Below are 17,475 nucleotides of genomic sequence, written 5' to 3'. Positions count from 1 at the left end.
TAATCCCAGCACTTTGGGAGGCCGAGGCGGGTGGATCACCAGGTCAGGAGATCGAGACCATCGTGGATAACACGGTGAAACCCCGTCTCTACTGAAAATACAAAAAAATAGCTGGGCGTGGTGGCAGGTGCCTGTAGTCCCAGCTACTCGGGAGGCTGAGGCAGGAGAATGGCGTGAACCTGGGAGGCGGAGTTTGCAGTGAGCCGAGATCGCACCACTGCACTCCAGTCTGGGCGACAGAGTGAGACTCCATCTAAAAAATAAATAAATAAATAAATAACAACAGAAGGGATGCTCAGATTTTTGGCCTTGGCACCTGGGGGTACAGGGCACTTGGGTTGGGGTGAAGCAGGTAATGAGGGAGAAGGTAATGACAGCAGTTTGGGTGGGATCTCTGAGGGACAGCCAGGGGACATGCTCGGCTGATAGTTGAACACAAGAGTCTGAGGCTCAGTTGGGAAGCTGAGGTGGGAGGATCACTTGAGCCCAGCAGTTCTCTAGAGCAGCCTGGGCAGCATGGCAAGACCCTGTCTCTTAAAAAACTTAAAAATTTGTCCAGTGTGGTGGCTTACACCTGTAGTCCCAGCTGCTCAGGAGGCTGAGACAAGAGGATGGCTTGAACCCAAGAGTCTGAGGCTGCAGTGAGCTGTGGTCATGTACACCACTGCACTCCAGCCTGGGTGACAGAGCAGACTGTCTCAAAAAAAAAAAAGAAATGGCTCAGGGGAGACATCGTAGCTGGAGATAGATGTGGGAGTCCTCGGTGATGGCGTTGGCACTGTGGGAGCTGGTGGGAGCTAGACGCTATAGGAGAAACATCCAGAGAGAAGACATAAGGCCTGAGCCAGCTCCTTGGGCAAGCCTGGGTCTGGAGAGTGGGCAGAGGAAGTGGGCAGAGAAGATTCTGAGGAGGAGCTTTTCAAAGAAGGAAAAGGGCAGAGTGACAAGGTGGAGCACCCCGAGGTGAGAGGGTGGAGGGGGAGTGAGTGGGGCCTGAGGGTGGAGAGCATTCTTTCAGGAGGCTTGGCTGAGAAGGGCTGGGGAGTGATGAGGGTGGCTGGGGAGGGGTCAGGCCCGTGTGGACATATGGATGGAGAGGCTGGAGACTAGGGGGCGAAGGCAGGCAATGGCAGACGGGTGAGAGGCCCCCGAGGAAGAGGCGTGGAGGGGCCTGGGCCTTGCTCCTTCTTCTGAGATTCAGGAAAGGAGGATGGGAAAGGGCTCCCCAGTTTCTACCAGCTGGGAGAGTAGTAGGGCAGGTGGGGCTCAGGAATCCTGGAGAAGTCTGAAGCTGCCCAGCTGGGCAGTTGGGGTGGGTGTCATGCCCAGGGGGTGAGGAGGGTTCCTCTGCTCCTCCCCAAGGTCCATAGCTCAGTCCTAGCCCTGAGCAGGCTTTGTGGCCCCTGGCCGGTTTCGTCTCAGGAATGGTCGGGGAAAAGGTCAAGAAAGCCAGAAAATTGACTTTAGAAGTTTATTTTATAGGCCAGGCATGGTGGCTTAGGCCTATAATCCCAGCATTTTGGGAGGCTGAGGCAGGCGGATCACTTGAGGTCAGGAGTTCGAGACCAGCCTGGCTAACACGGTGAAACCCCCATCTCTACTAAACATACAAAAAATAGCTGGGTGTGGTGGTGCACCCCTGTAATCCCAGCTACACGGGAGGCTGATGCAGGAGAAATGCTTACGCTCAAGAGGTGGAGGCTCCAGTGAGTCAAGATCTCATCACTGCACTCTAGCCTGGATGACAGAGTGAGACTGCATCTCAAAAAAAAAAAAAAAAAAAAAAAAGTTCATTTTACAAGATCCTGACCTTTGGCAGCAAGTAACCTGAACTTTTGAAGAGATGGAGGAAAGAAGTTGCTTTGCAGCAGGATGAATTGAAATTAGAGTGAAGAGAGGACTTCCAGGCCATCAGGGTGGCAAGATAGGGCAGCACACATGGAGGGGCTGGTGGCTTAGATTATCTCAGTTAATCCTTTTTTTTTTTTAAATGAGAGCAAGCTCATTAAGAAAGTAAAGGAATAGGCCTGGTGCAGTGGCTCACACCTGTAATCCCAGCACTTTGGGAGGCCGAGGCGGGTGGATCACAAGGTCAGGAGATCGAGACCATCCTGGCTAACACGGTGAAACTCCATCTCTACTAAAAATACAAAAGGAAATTAGCCGGTCGTGGTGGCGGGCCCCTGTAGTCCCAGCTACTCGGGAGGCTGAGGCAGGAGAATGGCATGAACCTAGGTGGTGGAGCTTGCAGTGAGCCGAGATCGCGCCACTGCACTCCAGCCTGGGCGACAGAGTGAGATCCATCTCAAAAAAAAAAAAAGAAAGTAAAGGAATAAAAAGAGTGGTTACTCTAAGGCCTGGTGCGGTGGCTCACACCTGTAATCCCAACAGTTTGGGAGGCCAAGGCAGGCGGATCACGAGGTCGAGAGATCGAGACTATCCTGGACAACATGGTGTCTACCTAGTAGAAACCTGATTTAGTAGAAACCCCGTCTCTACTAAAAATACAAAAATTAGCTGGGCGTGTTGGCGTGTGCCTGTAGTCCCAGCTATTCGGGAGGCTGAGGCAGGAGAATCACTTGAACCTGGAAGGCGGAAGTTGCAGTGAGCCGAGATCGTGCCACTGCACTCCAGCCTGACTCTGTCTCAAAAGAAAAAAAAAAAAAAAAAAAGTGGTTACTCCATAGGCAGAGCAGTCCCTGAGTTAATCCTTTTGCAGATGAGGACACTGAGGTTCAGAGGGTTTAAGTGACCCATCCAAGATCACCCAGCTGGTAAGTAGCTGTGCTGAAATGGGAGTCCAGGGGCTGCCTGGACCTAGGAGGGCCTTAGAGGTCTCAGGGCTGGGTCCCTGATAGGGAGCTCCTGAGCCAGAAGTGCTGTTCATCTGTTGCGGTGACAGAGCCAGAGCCAGAAGGAGGAGGGGAGAGAGGAGTCGGGTAGAGACCCAGCAAGAGTGCAGAGAGCAAGGCTGGGGTGCAAGGAGACAGCAGCGCGGGGCGGGTGAGCAAGCAAGGCAGCCGGATCCCACAGCGATGTCTCCACAACAGGAAGCGTCTCATAACATACCTGTGGTTTGGCCAGGCCCTGGGGCTGCCTGAGTGCCCCCACCACTCCCTCAGCTGCAGTTGCTCCGTCTGGGGTGGGTGGGGGGCTTGGAGCAGTAGGGGCCTGCGCAGGGCTGCGTTTCATCCACCCACCCTGTGGGGGTCTGCCGGTCCGCTGGGAACCTAGCGGGTGCCTGGGGTCTCGAGGCACCAACTCTCAGGCCCCCCTTTTGTATTGAGACCTCTGATCGCTCACCTGTGAAATGGGATGGGAGAGTGGGCAGGTCTTTCAATTCCATGCTACCACCTAGCCCTCCTCTGCTGGTCACCCCTAGGAAAGGACTCTTTCGGAGACCGGGACTGCTGGGAAGGGTCCCTGCTGGCTGATGTCCTTTCCCCTCTTCAGGCATTTCTGGGGGCAGAGAAGGGGTCTGCTTCTTGCCAATTATTTCTTCTGGGGCCCATTTGCTGCACACCACCACCCCCCCGCACCATTGGTCTGAAAGACCCTGGAGCACTCCCCACTCTTAGCTGGTCTCCTTGGCCTCCCTGGGAGGAGGCCCAGGCTGCCACAAAATGCTGACTTGGACAAAATGCTGTTTTATGGGGATTTGCTGAAAAGGGGGGAAATCCCCGTTAAGGACTTGCAGCTGTCCAAACACCGCGTCTACCCGAGGCCGCCACTGAGCCGTCCTCTGAATCGGCGTCTCGTGTGTGCGTCCCACCTCGGGCTCCGTATCCCTGCCAGCCCTGCTTTCTTCCTGCCTTCATTTCCCAAGAGGTCATCAGAGAGGTTGATGGCTTACCCGGGGTCACACAGCCAGTCATGGGCAGAGCCAGGCTTGAGCCTCAGGGCCCTGCCCCTGACCCCTGACAGCCCTGCTTGGCCACTGTTCCCCATGGGGAGAGCAAGGAACACACAGATGAAGTGTCCTCCCCTGCACACCTCTAATCCCAGAGCACATGGTTCTTAGTTGAGGTCCTACGATTGAGGCCATGTGAATGTTCCTCGCTCTTCCCGTTCTAGCCCAGATGAGCCCCTTGGACCTGGGGAGTGGACTCCCTGGGTGAATGTGACATGTATCTGTGCAAAGCTGAGGAAAGGACTGAGTGTGTTATTGGTGTGTCCTTTAAATTTGATGGTGAATTGAGTTCATCAAACACTGTGGAGCATCACTGTGTGCCAGCCAAGCCCTGTACAGGGCAGAGTGGGGGAGCGTGGTGGAAAGAGTTGGAGAGCTACGGGAGGAAACAAGAGTGATGACGGGGACCCATGGGTATGAGCAGGCCTCAAGGGAGGCGTCCAGCCAGTTTCCCAAGTGTCGAGAGGGCAGAATGTACAGAGGCCAGAGAGCCCCTGGGAGGCCCGGCATGTGTGCCGGAAGCAGGGGAGGTCAGGGGGCAGGGATTGCAGTGAAAAGGAGGCAGGTGGGCAGGGGGCTCAGAGGTGCCCAGGCCCCTGTGGCTCTGATGGTGCTGGGGTGGGGGCAAACCGTCGTCCCTGGGCTGCTGGTTTCACCATTCCAGGGGGCATCATTTCTTTTGCAGCCCCTTGAACAGGCTGCACACACCCTTCCCGCCGCTGTGGCCAGTGCGCACTCCCCAGCTCCACCCAGATGGGCGCATGCCAGGTTCCAGCTCTAAGAGCCAGGGTGAGCCTCCTCTCAAGCCCACAGGCCCTTGGAGTTGGACGAGAGACTCCTCTGTTTGTGTCTGTCTCTGCTGTTGCTCTCTGCCTTGCTCTCCCTCCATGGCACTACATCAGAGCGGCTAGGAACTCGGGGTTCTTTTTTTTTTGAGACAAGGTCTCACTCTGTCACCCAGGCTGGAGTGCAGTGGTGCAATCATGGCTCACTACAGCCTCAAACTTCCAGGCTCAAGCAATCCTCCCACTTCAGCCTTCCAAGTAGCCGGGACTACAGGTGCATCACCATGCCTGGGTAATTTTTTAAATTTTTAGTGGAGATGAGGTCTCACTACATTGCCCAGGCTGGTCTTGAACTCCTGAGCTCAAGTGATCCTCCCATCTCAGCCTCCCAAAAGTGCTGGGATTACAGGCATGAGCCACACTGCACCCAGCTGAGCTCAGGTTCTTAACAGGCATCTCCAGAAATCCTTGAGTCTCCTCATTTGTGAACTAGCACCTCTTGCCCAGGGACACTGTCAGAATTCAGTCACATATTGCATGTAAAGCCTCGTGGCGGTTCCTGACACCTGGTCTTCCAGCTGCAGTCCTCACTCAGACCCTCCTCACTCATGGCGACAACTCTTTGGAGTCCTGGCATCAGACCTGACCTCAGAAAGCGCAACGCAGTGCAGGGTGGAAGGGTCTGGGATGGGGCAAATTCAGGGAGCCAAGAGGGTGGGTCAAGGACACTTGCTGAAGGACCCCCATTACCAAGGAGGAAGGAAAGATGCCAGCTTGCGGGGGTGCCGCCTGGGCTCCTGGCTGCACTTGGGACTGTTCCTTTGGCGCCCTGCTGCCTGAGCTCCTCGAAGTCCTCTTTGCCCTGAGCACCCTCCCAGCTGCAGCCTCCATCACTCCCGACCCCCAGAAGCCAGGGCCGTTCTGGATCCTCTTGTGATGGTGTCAGGACCTTGACCATGGGCCAACCAGGCCAGAGCAGCCCCTCCCCTTCCTCGGCTTCCTGCCATACTGCCCCTTCTATCTGCTCCCCCATCCCCCTGTCCACCCGCCAAGCAGAACATTCCGGTTCTGTGCACATGTGGGCAGCCCCCGAGCTCAGGTGGCTAGTGCAGGAGGGCCCTCTCCTGCGCAGGAGAGTGGGGATGGTGTGGTGGTTAGGGGCTGGAACTCGGGACTCGGACTGCCTGGGCTTAGGCTCTCACTGTGGTGCTCTTGGCAAGTGGCCCCCTCAGGCAGTTTCCTCATCTCTTGTTTTTTTTTTCTTTTTTTTTGACAGAGTCTCTCTCTGTCGCCCAAGCTGGAGTGCAGCGGTGCCATCTCAGCTCACTGCAACCTCTGCCTCCTGGATTCCAATGATTCTCCAGCCTCAGCTTCCCAAGTAGCTGGAATCACAGCCACCATGCCTGGCTTATTTTTGTATTTTTAGTAGAGATGGAGTTTCACCATGTTGGCCAGGCTGGTCTTGAACTCCTGACCTCAGGCGATCCACCTGCCTCGGCCTCCCAAAGTGCTGGGATTACAGGTGAGCCACCACGCCCTGCCTCCTCCTCATCTCTCTCTCTCTCTCTTTTTTTTTTTTTTTAAGTGAGACAGGATCTCGCTGCTGCTTAGGCTGGAGTGCAGTGGCACAAACACGGCTTACTGCAGCTTCTACCTCCTGGGCTCAAGTGATCTTCCTGCCTCAGCCTCCTGAGTAGCCAGGACTACAGACCTGCACCACGATGTCTGGCTAACTTTTTAATTTTTTTGGTAGAGACAGAGTTTCACTATGTGCCCAGAGTGATCTCAAAGTCCTGGGCTCAAGCGATCTTCCTGCCTCGGCCTCCCAAAGTGCTGGGATTACAAGCGTGAGCCACCATGCCCGGCCAGTTTCCTCATCTCTAAAACAGGGATAACATACCTCACAGGCTTGTATGAGGATTACATGTAAAGCATGAGGCCAGTGCCTGGCAAGGTACCCCAGCAGCATTCCCCGGTGGGTCAGGCCTGCGTAACGTGGCCTTGATGGGTTCTGCCATCAATCAGAGCAAGGTGAGGCGGGTGGCCTGTGCTGAGGGGAGGCTCTGGGCGAGGCCTCAGCTGACACTTAGACTCTTACAGTTGGAGCTTCCATTCCTACCTCTGTAAAATGGGGGTAATAACTGCAGGATCTTCATGGGTTTGTTGAGGGGATTAAAGTGGCCTTTGAGGCCTGGATCACTCTTTGGCACACAGGGAAACATGTGGCAAGTGTTACTATGATACTGAAGCTCAGGGAGGTTAAATGGCCCATCTGAGGTTACAGAGTGGGTTGGTGGTAGAACTGGGATTCGAACATGAGAGCTGACAGGTCCATGGGTCTTCTCTGGAGCCCTGCATTAATTCCTGCAAAGCTCCATGTGATCCTGGGCTTGGAGGAGCAGGGACCTCAAGCCCAGACCTAGCCTGGCCTGAGGGAGGCCTTCTCCCCACACACATCCCCAGACGCGCACAACCCCCCTTCAAACTCCACTTGTTGCCAAGCACAGGTGCAGAGAGGTCCCTGCGTAGGGTGAAGGGAACCCAGAGCAGGGATTTGAGGGGAAGCGGGACTTTCCTCGGGTGTGAAAAACACCAAATAGAACCTCCTTCGAATAATGGGAGCCCACTCTGAGCCAGGTGCAAAATCTCTAGTTATCACAGCAGCCCCAAGAAGCAGATTTTAACCCACTTTATTTTTATTTTATTTTATTTATTTATTTATTTATTTATTTTTGAGACGGAGTCTCGCTCTGTCACCCAGGCTGGAGTGCAGTGGCGCAATCTCGGCTCACTGCAAGCTCCACCTCCCAGGTTCACGCCATTCTCCTGCCTCAGCCTCCCGAGTAGCTGGGACTACAGGTGCCCACCACCACGCCCGGCTAATTTTTTGTATTTTTAGTAGAGATGGGGTTTCACCGTGTTAGCCAGGACGGTCTCCATCTCCTGACCTCGTGATCCGCCCGCCTCAGCCTCCCAAAGTGCTGGGATTACGGGTGTGAGCCACCGCGTCCGACCTATTTTTATTTTATTATTTATTTATTTATTTGAGGTGGAGTCTCTGTCACCAGGCTGGAGTGCAGTGGCACGATCTCGGCTCACTGCAACCTCCACCTCCCTGGTTCAAGCGATTCTCCTGCCTCAGCCTCCTGGGTAGCTGGGACTATAGGTGCATGCCACCACGCCCAGCTAATTTTTATATTTTTAGTAGAGATGAGTGTTCACCATGTTGGCCAGGATGATCTCGATCTCCTGACCTCAGGTGATCCACTCGCCTCGGCTTCCCAAAGTGCTGAGATTACAGGCACGAGCCACTGCGCCCGGCCTATTTTTTATTTTTTGAGGCAGAGTTTTGCTCTTGTCGCCCACGTTGGAGTACAATGGCATGATCTCGGCTCACTGCAAGCTCCGCCTCCCAGGTTCAAGCGATTCTCCTGCCGCAGCCTCCCAAGTAGCTGGGATTACAGGTGCCTGCTGCCACGCCTGGCTATTTTTTGTATTTTTAGTGGAGATGGAGTTTCACCATGTTGGCCAGGCTGGTCCTGAACTCTTGACCTCAGGTGATCTGCCTGCCTCAGCCTCCCAAAGTGCTGGGATTACAGGCATGAGCCACAGTGCCCAGCTAACTCACTTTAAAAAAATAACAGGTGGGGGCCGGGTGTGGTGGCTTACGCCTGTAATCCCAGCACTTTGGGAGGCTGAGACAGGTGGATCACCTGAGGTCAGGAGTTTGAGACCAGCCTGGCCTACATGGTGAACCCTCATCTCTATTAAAAATGCAAAAATTAGCTGGGCGTGGTGGCATGCACCTGTAGTCCCAGCTACTCAGGAGACTGAGGCAGGAGAATCGCTTGAACCCAGGAGGCAGAGGTTGCAGTGAGCCGAGATTGTGCCATTGCACTCCAGCCTGGGTGACAGAAGCGAAAGTCTGTCTCAAAACAAACAAACAAACAAACAAAAAACACAGATGTGGGCCTCACGCCTGTAATCCCAGTACTTTGGGAGTCCGAGGCGGGCAGATCACGAGGTCAGGAGATCGAGACCATCCTGGCTAACACGTTGAAACCCCATCTCTACTAAAAATACAAAAAATTAGCCGGGCGTGTTGGCGGGTGCCTGTAGTCCCAGCTACTTGGGAGGCTGAGGCAGGAGAATGGCGTGAACCTGGGAGGCAGAGCTTGCAGTGAGCCGAGATCACACCACTGCACTTCACTCCAGCCTGGGTGACAGAGCGAGACTCCATCTCAAAAAAAAAAACCAAAAAGAAAAAACAGGTGTGGCTCAGTGGCTCACGCCTGTAATCCCAACACTTTGGGAAGCTGAGGCGAGAGGATCACTTGAGCCCAGGAGTCCGAGACCAGGCTGGGCAACATGGTGAAACCCTGTCTCTACAAAAAATAGAAAGAATTAGCCAGGTATGGTGGTGTGTGCCTGTGGCCCCAGCTACTCTGGAGGCTGAGGTGGGAGGAGCACTTGAGCCTGGGAGGTTGAGACCAGCCTGGGCAACAAAGTGAGACCTCGTCTGTACAAAAAAGTGTCTTTTTATAGCTGAACATGGTGGTGCATGCCTGTAGTTCCAGCTCCTCCAGAGACTGAGGTGAGAGGATCGCTGAGCCCAGGAAGTTGAGGCTTCAGTGAACTGTGATTCTGCCACTGCACTCCAGCCTGGGCAACAGAGCAAGACCCTGTCTCAAAAAACAAAATCAAAAAAACTTTCTGGCTGGGCATGGTGGCTCATGCCTATAATCCCAGAACTTTTGGAGGCCAAGGTGGGAGGATTGCTTGAGCCCAGGAGTTTGAGACCAGCCTAGGCAACACAGTGAGACCCTGTCTTTGCATAAAATAGAAAAAATTAGCTAGGCATGGTGGCACGTGCCTGTTGTCCCAGCTACTTGGGAGGATGAGGTGGGAGGATTACTTGAGCCCGGGAGGCCAAGGCCGCAGTGAGCCATGACTGTGCCAACTGTATTCCAGCCTGGGCAACAGAGTGACACTGTGTATCCAAAAAATAAATAAAATAACAGCCTTAGGCTGGGTGCAGTGGCTCATACCTGTAATTCCTGCTCTTTGGGAGGCTGAGGCAGGCGGATCACTAGAGGTCAGGAGTTCGAGACTAGCCTGGCCAACATGGTGAAACCCCGTCTACTATAAATACAAAAAATTAGCTGGGTGTGGTGGCAGGCGCCTGTAATCCCAGCTACTCAGGAAGCTGAGGCAAGAGAATCTCTTGAACCTGGGAGGCGGAGGTTGCAGTGAGCTGAGATGGCACCACTGCACTCCAGCCTGGGCAACAGAACGAGACTCCATCTCAAAAAAAAAAAAAACCAGCTTTATAGAGATATAATTCACACATCATACAATTGGCCCATTCAGTGTACAATTCAGTGTTTTTTTTACCATGTTCATGGAGCTGTGCAACTATCATCACCACGATCAATTTTTGAACATTTTTATTTTCCCCTAAAAGAACTTGAGACCAGCCTAGGCAACACAGTGAGACCCTGTCTTTATATAAAATAGAAAAAATTAGCCAGACATGGTGGCACGTGCCTGTGGTCCCAGCTACTTGGGAGGCTTAGGTGGGAGGATTACTTGAGCCCGGGAGGCCGAGGCTGTGCCCATTAGACGTCACTTCCCATCTCCTCCCCGTCCCAGCCTTAGGCAACCACTGATCCACTTCCTGTCTCTATGGATTTGCCTATTCTGGCCATTTCATATAAATGGAATCACACAACATGTACATTCCATATCTCACTTTTCACTGTTTTCAAGATTCATCTGTGTTGTAGCAGTGTCAGGACTTCCTTCCTTTTATATATATATATATATTTTGAGACCAGGTCTCACTCTGTCGCCCAGGCTGGAGTGCAGCTCACTGCAACCTCCACCTCCTGAGCTCAAGTGATCCTCCCTCTTCAGCCTCCTGAGTAGCTGGGACCACAGCACACCCACACCCAGCTAATTTCTTGTTTGTTTGTTTTGTAGAGACGGGGTTTCACCAGGTTGCCCAGGCTGGTCTCAAAACTCCTGGGCTCAAGCAATTCACCCACCTCTGCCTCCCAAAGTACTGGGATTACAGGTGTGAGCTATTGTGCTTAGCCTATTTATAGATAATTTTTTTAAATTTGGGGTTTTGCTATGTTGCCCAGGCTGGTTTTAAACTCAGGGCTCAAGCGATCCTCTCACCTCAGCCTCCCGAGTAGCTGGGACTACAGGTATACACCACCATGCCCAGCCTGTACTTCATTCGTTTTCATTGCCGGGTAATATTCCATTGTATGGTGATACCACATTTTATTTGTCCATGGACATTTGCATTGTCTCTACTTTTGGCTGCTGTGAATATCGCTATTATGAACATTCACATACAGGTTATTGTGTGGACATCCTCTCTCATTTCATGGATGAGGAGACCTCCTGCTGAGGAGACCTCCTGCCCAGGCTCCTGCAGCTGGGAAGGGGAAGGGGAAGGGGAAGTCTGCCTGGCTGGTTCCAGAGCCTGTGCTTCTTCCCCACCCAGGCTTTGTTCTCTGAGTTGAGCCAAATGCTGTGACAAGCATAGGTCAGGGCACAAAGAAATGAGGCTTTATAGAGGAAGGGATGACAGCTTCCCAGGGCCATAAAAGATGAGTAGGGGAGGAAAATAACATTGCAGGCAGAGAAATAGCAGGCGCAAAGGCCAGAAGTGTTAAGGTGCCCGGTGCCTGGGAACTTAAGTTCTGGTTTACTGGGTGGAGGTGTGGGGAGGTGAGGGGCAGAGAAAGGGATAGCAGGCAATAAAGTTGGAGACACAGGCACAGAGTAGGTTAGAAAGGCCTTGAATGCAGGCCGGGCATGGTGGCTCATGCCTGTAATCCTAACACTTTGGGAGGCTGAGGCAGCTGGATCACCTGAGGTCAGGAGTTCAAGACCAGCCTGGCCAACATGGCGAAACTCCATCTCTACTAAAAATACAAAAATTAGCCAGGCGTGGTGGCACACGCCTATAATTCCAGCTACTTGGGAGGCTAAGGCACGAGAATCGCTTGAACCCGGGAGGCGGATGTTGCAGTGAGCCAGGATGGCGCCATTGCACATTGCACTGGGCGAGCAAAACTGTCTCAAAAAAAAAAAAAAAAAGCCTTGAATGCTATGCTAAGCGCCATAGACTTGATCCCAAAGGCGGGTGGCAGGGAGTCCAGAAGGGCATCAGCAGAAGGTGCAGTCAGACAGAACTAAGACAAATCCCAGCTCTGGCTTCCTCAAGACCTTTGCTTTAGTTTTATCATCTGGAAAATGGAGATGACAATAATAATACCTTGTTAAAGTGTTCTGAGCATGAAGTGAGTTCATGTCCCTAAAGAGCTCAGCCTAGTGCCTGGCAGAGAGCTGGCCCAGCAATGGAAATGGGTGTTGACATCCAAGAGTTTTTAGCAGGGGAGGTCAGACTGCTCTAGAAGGCACGCCCAGCTGCAGAGTGACTGGCTGGTTTTGAGGAGGCCGCTGTCCTGGGGAGGCTGGGCCCTTGGAGATGGTGGGGGTGATGAACAGCCCCAGGCAGGGTCTGAAGAAGTTTAGGAGGTGGCTTATGCAGACCCCCGCAACTTTGAAAATTGCTTGTGAATAATATCTAAATTCAGAATTGTTTCTCAGCCTTTTGACTAAAATCTCAAGTGTAATCTCTAAATTCTGATCTTTTGGTGACCCCGGGCCTAATGCCAAACCACCGAGGGCTGGCTTGATGACTTTCTCTGTTCTTCTCTGCAGCACGTCCACGGACGCCATGCGGGGGACTCTGACACCCCTGTCTTCGCTGCTGCTGCTGCTACTGGTGCTGGTGCTGGGGTGTGGGCCGCGGGCGTCCTCTGGTGGCGGGGCCGGTGGGGCAGCGGGCTATGCCCCGGTGAAGTACATCCAGCCCATGCAAAAAGGACCTGTGGGACCGCCCTTCCGGGAGGGCAAAGGCCAGTACCTGGGTGAGAGCCTCCTCACCCCACAGTGCCTCAAATCGCTCCCAACCCCCAAATCCCCTGCCTGACAGCCATCAGATCCTCAGGCGCCCCCCACAGCCCCTCATTCGCCACCAATCTTCCCACCTTCACTGTTTCTCCTAATACCCCAGAGGGCCTGGAAACGGTGCAGTTGGCTGGCACAGGTGGTCTTCCAAGGGCAGATGAACTGGGAAGTTGGGAGGTGGGGCTCTGCTCCCATGGGCTCTAAGGTGGGCTGCTGGTGCCACCTGGTGGCCACTCCACCTTCAGGTCATGCAGGGATGAGAGGTGAGAATCAGCCAGGCTCATGGAGGAGGCCCAGCCTGGGTAGGTTGGGTGTTAGGAGCCCTTGGTGAGGACACCCTGTTGCCCCCAAGATGGGCCCTGGACCATCCCCAAACCCCGTCTTCCATGAGAGTAGGGAGGGGCAGCCCCATTCTTTCTCTCCCATGTACCTCAAACTGGGATGGGGGAACGGGTAGATGGGGTCCTCTGTCCCCACAGTTCAGGCCCCTGACTGCCCGCTTCTGTTTCTTTCTCAGAAATGCCTCTACCGCTGCTGCCGATGGACCTGAAGGGAGAGCCCGGCCCCCCCGGGAAGCCCGGGCCTCGGGGTCCCCCTGGCCCCCCTGGCTTCCCAGGAAAACCAGGCACGGGAAAGCCAGGACTCCATGGGCAGCCTGGCCCTGCTGGCCCCCCTGGCTTCTCCCGGATGGGCAAGGCTGGTCCCCCAGGGCTCCCTGGCAAGGTCGGGCCACCAGGGCAGCCGGGGCTTCGGGGGGAGCCAGGAATACGAGGGGACCAGGGCCTCCGGGGGCCCCCAGGACCCCCTGGCCTCCCAGGCCCCTCAGGCATTACTATCCCTGGAAAACCAGGTGCCCAGGGGGTGCCAGGGCCCCCAGGATTCCAGGGGGAACCAGGGCCCCAGGGGGAGCCTGGGCCCCCAGGTGATCGAGGCCTCAAGGGGGATAATGGAGTGGGCCAGCCCGGGCTGCCTGGGGCCCCAGGGCAGGGGGGTGCCCCTGGCCCCCCTGGCCTCCCTGGTCCAGCTGGCTTAGGCAAACCCGGTTTGGATGGGCTTCCTGGGGCCCCAGGAGACAAGGGTGAGTCTGGGCCTCCTGGAGTTCCAGGCCCCAGGGGGGAGCCAGGAGCTGTGGGCCCAAAAGGACCCCCTGGAATAGACGGTGTGGGAGTCCCAGGGGCAGCAGGGTTGCCAGGGCCACAGGGCCCATCAGGGGCCAAAGGGGAGCCAGGGACCCGGGGCCCCCCTGGGCTGATAGGCCCCACTGGCTATGGGATGCCAGGACTGCCAGGCCCCAAGGGGGACAGGGGCCCAACTGGGGTCCCAGGACTCTTGGGGGACAGGGGTGAGCCAGGGGAGGATGGGGAGCCAGGGGAGCAGGGCCCACAGGGTCTTGGGGGTCCCCCTGGACTTCCTGGGTCTGCAGGACTTCCTGGCAGACGTGGGCCCCCTGGGCCTAAGGGTGAAGCAGGGCCTGGAGGACCCCCAGGAGTGCCTGGCATTCGAGGTGACCAGGGGCCTAGTGGCCTGGCTGGGAAACCAGGGCTCCCAGGTGAGAGGGGACTTCCTGGGGCCCATGGACCCCCTGGACCAACTGGGCCCAAGGGTGAGCCGGGTTTCACAGGTCGCCCTGGAGGACCAGGGGTGGCAGGAGCCCTGGGGCAGAAAGGTGACTTGGGGCTCCCTGGGCAGCCTGGCCTGAGGGGTCCCTCAGGAATCCCAGGACTCCAGGGTCCAGCTGGCCCTATTGGGCCCCAAGGTCTGCCGGGCCTGAAGGGTGAACCAGGCCTGCCAGGGCCCCCTGGAGAGGGGAGAGCAGGGGAACCTGGCACGGCTGGGCCCACGGGGCCCCCAGGGGTCCCTGGCTCCCCTGGAATCACAGGCCCTCCCGGGCCTCCCGGGCCTCCGGGACCCCCTGGTGCCCCTGGGGCCTTCGATGAGACTGGCATCGCAGGCTTGCACCTGCCCAACGGCGGTGTGGAGGGTGCCGTGCTGGGCAAGGGGGGCAAGCCACAGTTTGGGCTGGGCGAGCTGTCTGCCCATGCCACACCAGCCTTCACTGCGGTGCTCACCTCGCCCTTCCCCGCCTCGGGCATGCCGGTGAAATTTGATCGGACTCTCTACAATGGCCACAGCGGCTACAACCCAGCCACTGGCATCTTCACCTGCCCTGTGGGCGGCGTCTACTACTTTGCTTACCATGTGCACGTCAAGGGCACCAATGTGTGGGTGGCCCTGTACAAGAACAACGTGCCGGCCACCTATACCTACGATGAGTACAAGAAGGGCTACCTGGACCAGGCGTCTGGCGGGGCCGTGCTCCAGCTGCGGCCCAACGACCAGGTCTGGGTGCAGATGCCGTCGGACCAGGCCAACGGCCTCTACTCCACGGAGTACATCCACTCCTCCTTTTCAGGATTCTTGCTCTGCCCCACATAACCCGCGGGGGGCCCTGCTGCCCTGGCCTCCTCCTCTTTAGTGGTAGAGCGACCTTTTCAATTACAAACAACCTCCCGAAAAAAAAACAAAAGCTGAACAGAGGCGGCCGTGGCCTTGGCCCGAGGAGACTGACTTGCTTTCTCCCTGCATGCAGGCTGAGATTGTTTCTGAAGGGGCTGGCCTGAGTTTCTTTCCCCCAAATGTCTGTGCAGTGTCAGGGTTGCACCCCATGGGCCCTGGGGCACACAGCCCAGCCCCTTGTGAGTCCTGGCCTCTGCTGGGCCCTGAAGGAGCTGAGAGGGAGCTGAACTCCCCACCCCGCCACCTGGGGAGACAGCCCTTCCCAGTGGCTCCCTGATGGCACCTGCTGGAGGAATGGGGCACAGTCTCCCTTACAGCCTTTGGCTGGGGCTCCAGCTCCCCCTGGGACCTCCAGCATATGACAGTGGACTAAGGACTGTGGGGTTTCCCTCCAAGAGAAAGGGAGAAGAGGGGACCATCAAGGTGGCGACTGTGGACACCCTGCCAGGACTGTAGCCCCCATGGTGATGCTGTGGCATCAGACATGTCCGTGGTGGACGCAGTGCCTGTTGTCCTGGGAAAGGGCAACCCCCTTTCACTGCTGCAGTGGCAGCCATGGGGAAGGCAGTTTGTGAGGGCTTGGGGCACAGACCTGGGGCAGGAGGCAGCTCTTCACGTTCATCCCCGTCTCTCCTGGGCTGCCGCCACCAGCTCTGGCTGTTTAGCTTGAGGGCAGCACAGAGGCCCCTGGGACACCTACAGGCCAGAAAGATCAACCTCTGTGAAGTGTCTAGAAGTATCTGGTGCAGATGGTGGCGGAGGCAGACTCGACCATCAGCAAACATGAGCACTCTTCCCTTTCTCCCCTTCCACCTGCTGCGGGCCGGGCTGGTTTTCTCATACAAAATTATAAGAGGATCCTTGCCACCCCAGCCAGGTATCCCCACGGCAGAGCACCTCTCGTTTGGCCCTCTGAACAAGGTGCACGCGAGCTGGGGGATGAAGACGGCTCCCACTTGCTTTTCCTTAATAAGAACCATATGGTGGGTGTATGTGTGGACAAGAGGGGTTCATCTGTGGGGGCTTCCTCTCCTCCCACCCTCTGATTCCAATTTCCTGTTCTAAGCAGGACTAGGGCCCAGGAGGCTAAGGCTGGGAAAGAAAGGTGCCAGCAGGTCCCTTTGGAATGAGCTGGCTCTGGACGTTTCTGCCATTTTCCCCAATCAGAGCTCCTCTGCAGGAAACAGGCAGGATGCCCCTCCCAACCCCTCAGTCCCTAGTTCAAGCTGAGTGGATAAGGCTGAGATGAGTGCTGGGAGTGGTGGACATTCCTGCCCTTGGAAAGATGGCCACTTTCCCCGCAGCTGCAGGGCCTCGCACTCGGCCCTCGCCAGGCCAGCCCCACTCCCTGTACCAAGTGTGAACTGGGGTCATTTGGTCTGTGATCTCGTTGCACTGCTCCAAGTCTGGCCATGTCCAGGCGGTCCATGTTGAAAATGGAGGATGGCTGCTGACTTCTGACTGGCTGAGCAGTGGGTTCCTTCAGGCTCCTTGCCAAACCTCCTCCCCTGCCCACAACTTCTCCAAACAAAGCAGGCTGTTTGCTTCAAAAGGAAAAATGAAAACCCAAATCTGCCCAAGTGACACTTGAAAAGGTTTTGGCTGGGGTTCCTGGTGGATTTCTTACTACCTAACGCCCAAGAAAACCAACTAAGGACTCTCAAACCATACCTGGTGGGGGTTCTTTGCTCAACCTCTTCTTCCCTAGGTCAAAGCCACTATGATCTGATGTGTTAGGGATGGGTTCTGATTGGCAGAAATTAATCAGCTCCCAGTGGTAGCCCACAGAACTAAGTAGGGTCCCAAGAAAATAAATGGGAACTATTTCACAGCTGAGCTTCTGCCAAATTTCATTCCTCAAACCTTTCAGGAGGGGTGGTTGGTGTTTCTAAAATGTTTATGGGATTTGAGTTGCGGGTGTCCACTTAACTGACTAGCTTTGATAAACAATGTCAGATTTTAACTATGGAAACGACATTACCTTGTGCATTTTTATATTGATTCCTATTTTTTTTGAGATTAAAGTTTAAATGTTTTCCACTAGTCATTTCACTTCTAACTTGGTATAGGAAGCTTAGCTCTCTAAATACCTATCATGTGCCCTGTATCACAGAAGATTCAGGAAAAATGCACTTGGGAATCAAAGAAAATGGAACTTCTTTTTGAAAAGACAAGCAACCGTGTTAACTGTATTGACACATCCTCAATAAAACCTGTTGTATAAAACAGCACTGTGCTGAAACTGATACTGACGCAGAGGTATCTCAAGCC

The 17,475-nt window shown here is 55.2% G+C and overlaps 1 protein-coding gene across 2 annotated transcripts in view; it reads left to right on the top strand.

Annotated features, from left to right (window-relative positions):
• Positions 1-17,432, top strand: part of COL8A2 (collagen type VIII alpha 2 chain) — a 31,413-nt gene extending 13,981 nt beyond the window's left edge. For both annotated transcript variants that reach the window (XM_030823424.1, XM_030823425.1), the window contains 2 exons: positions 12,439-12,647; positions 13,205-17,432. In XM_030823424.1, the coding sequence (XP_030679284.1) occupies positions 12,439-12,647; positions 13,205-15,123 (2,128 nt within the window). In that variant the 3' untranslated portion in view covers positions 15,124-17,432. The remainder of the gene's footprint in view (positions 1-12,438; positions 12,648-13,204) is intronic.
• Positions 17,433-17,475: the final 43 nt, after the last annotated feature.

The sequence above is a fragment of the Nomascus leucogenys genome, chromosome 12 (genome assembly GCF_006542625.1).
Source record: "Nomascus leucogenys isolate Asia chromosome 12, Asia_NLE_v1, whole genome shotgun sequence".
NCBI classification, from domain to species: domain Eukaryota; kingdom Metazoa; phylum Chordata; class Mammalia; order Primates; family Hylobatidae; genus Nomascus; species Nomascus leucogenys.
The sequence above is the reverse complement of the archived record's forward strand: the minus strand, read 5'-3'. Positions and strand labels throughout refer to the sequence as shown.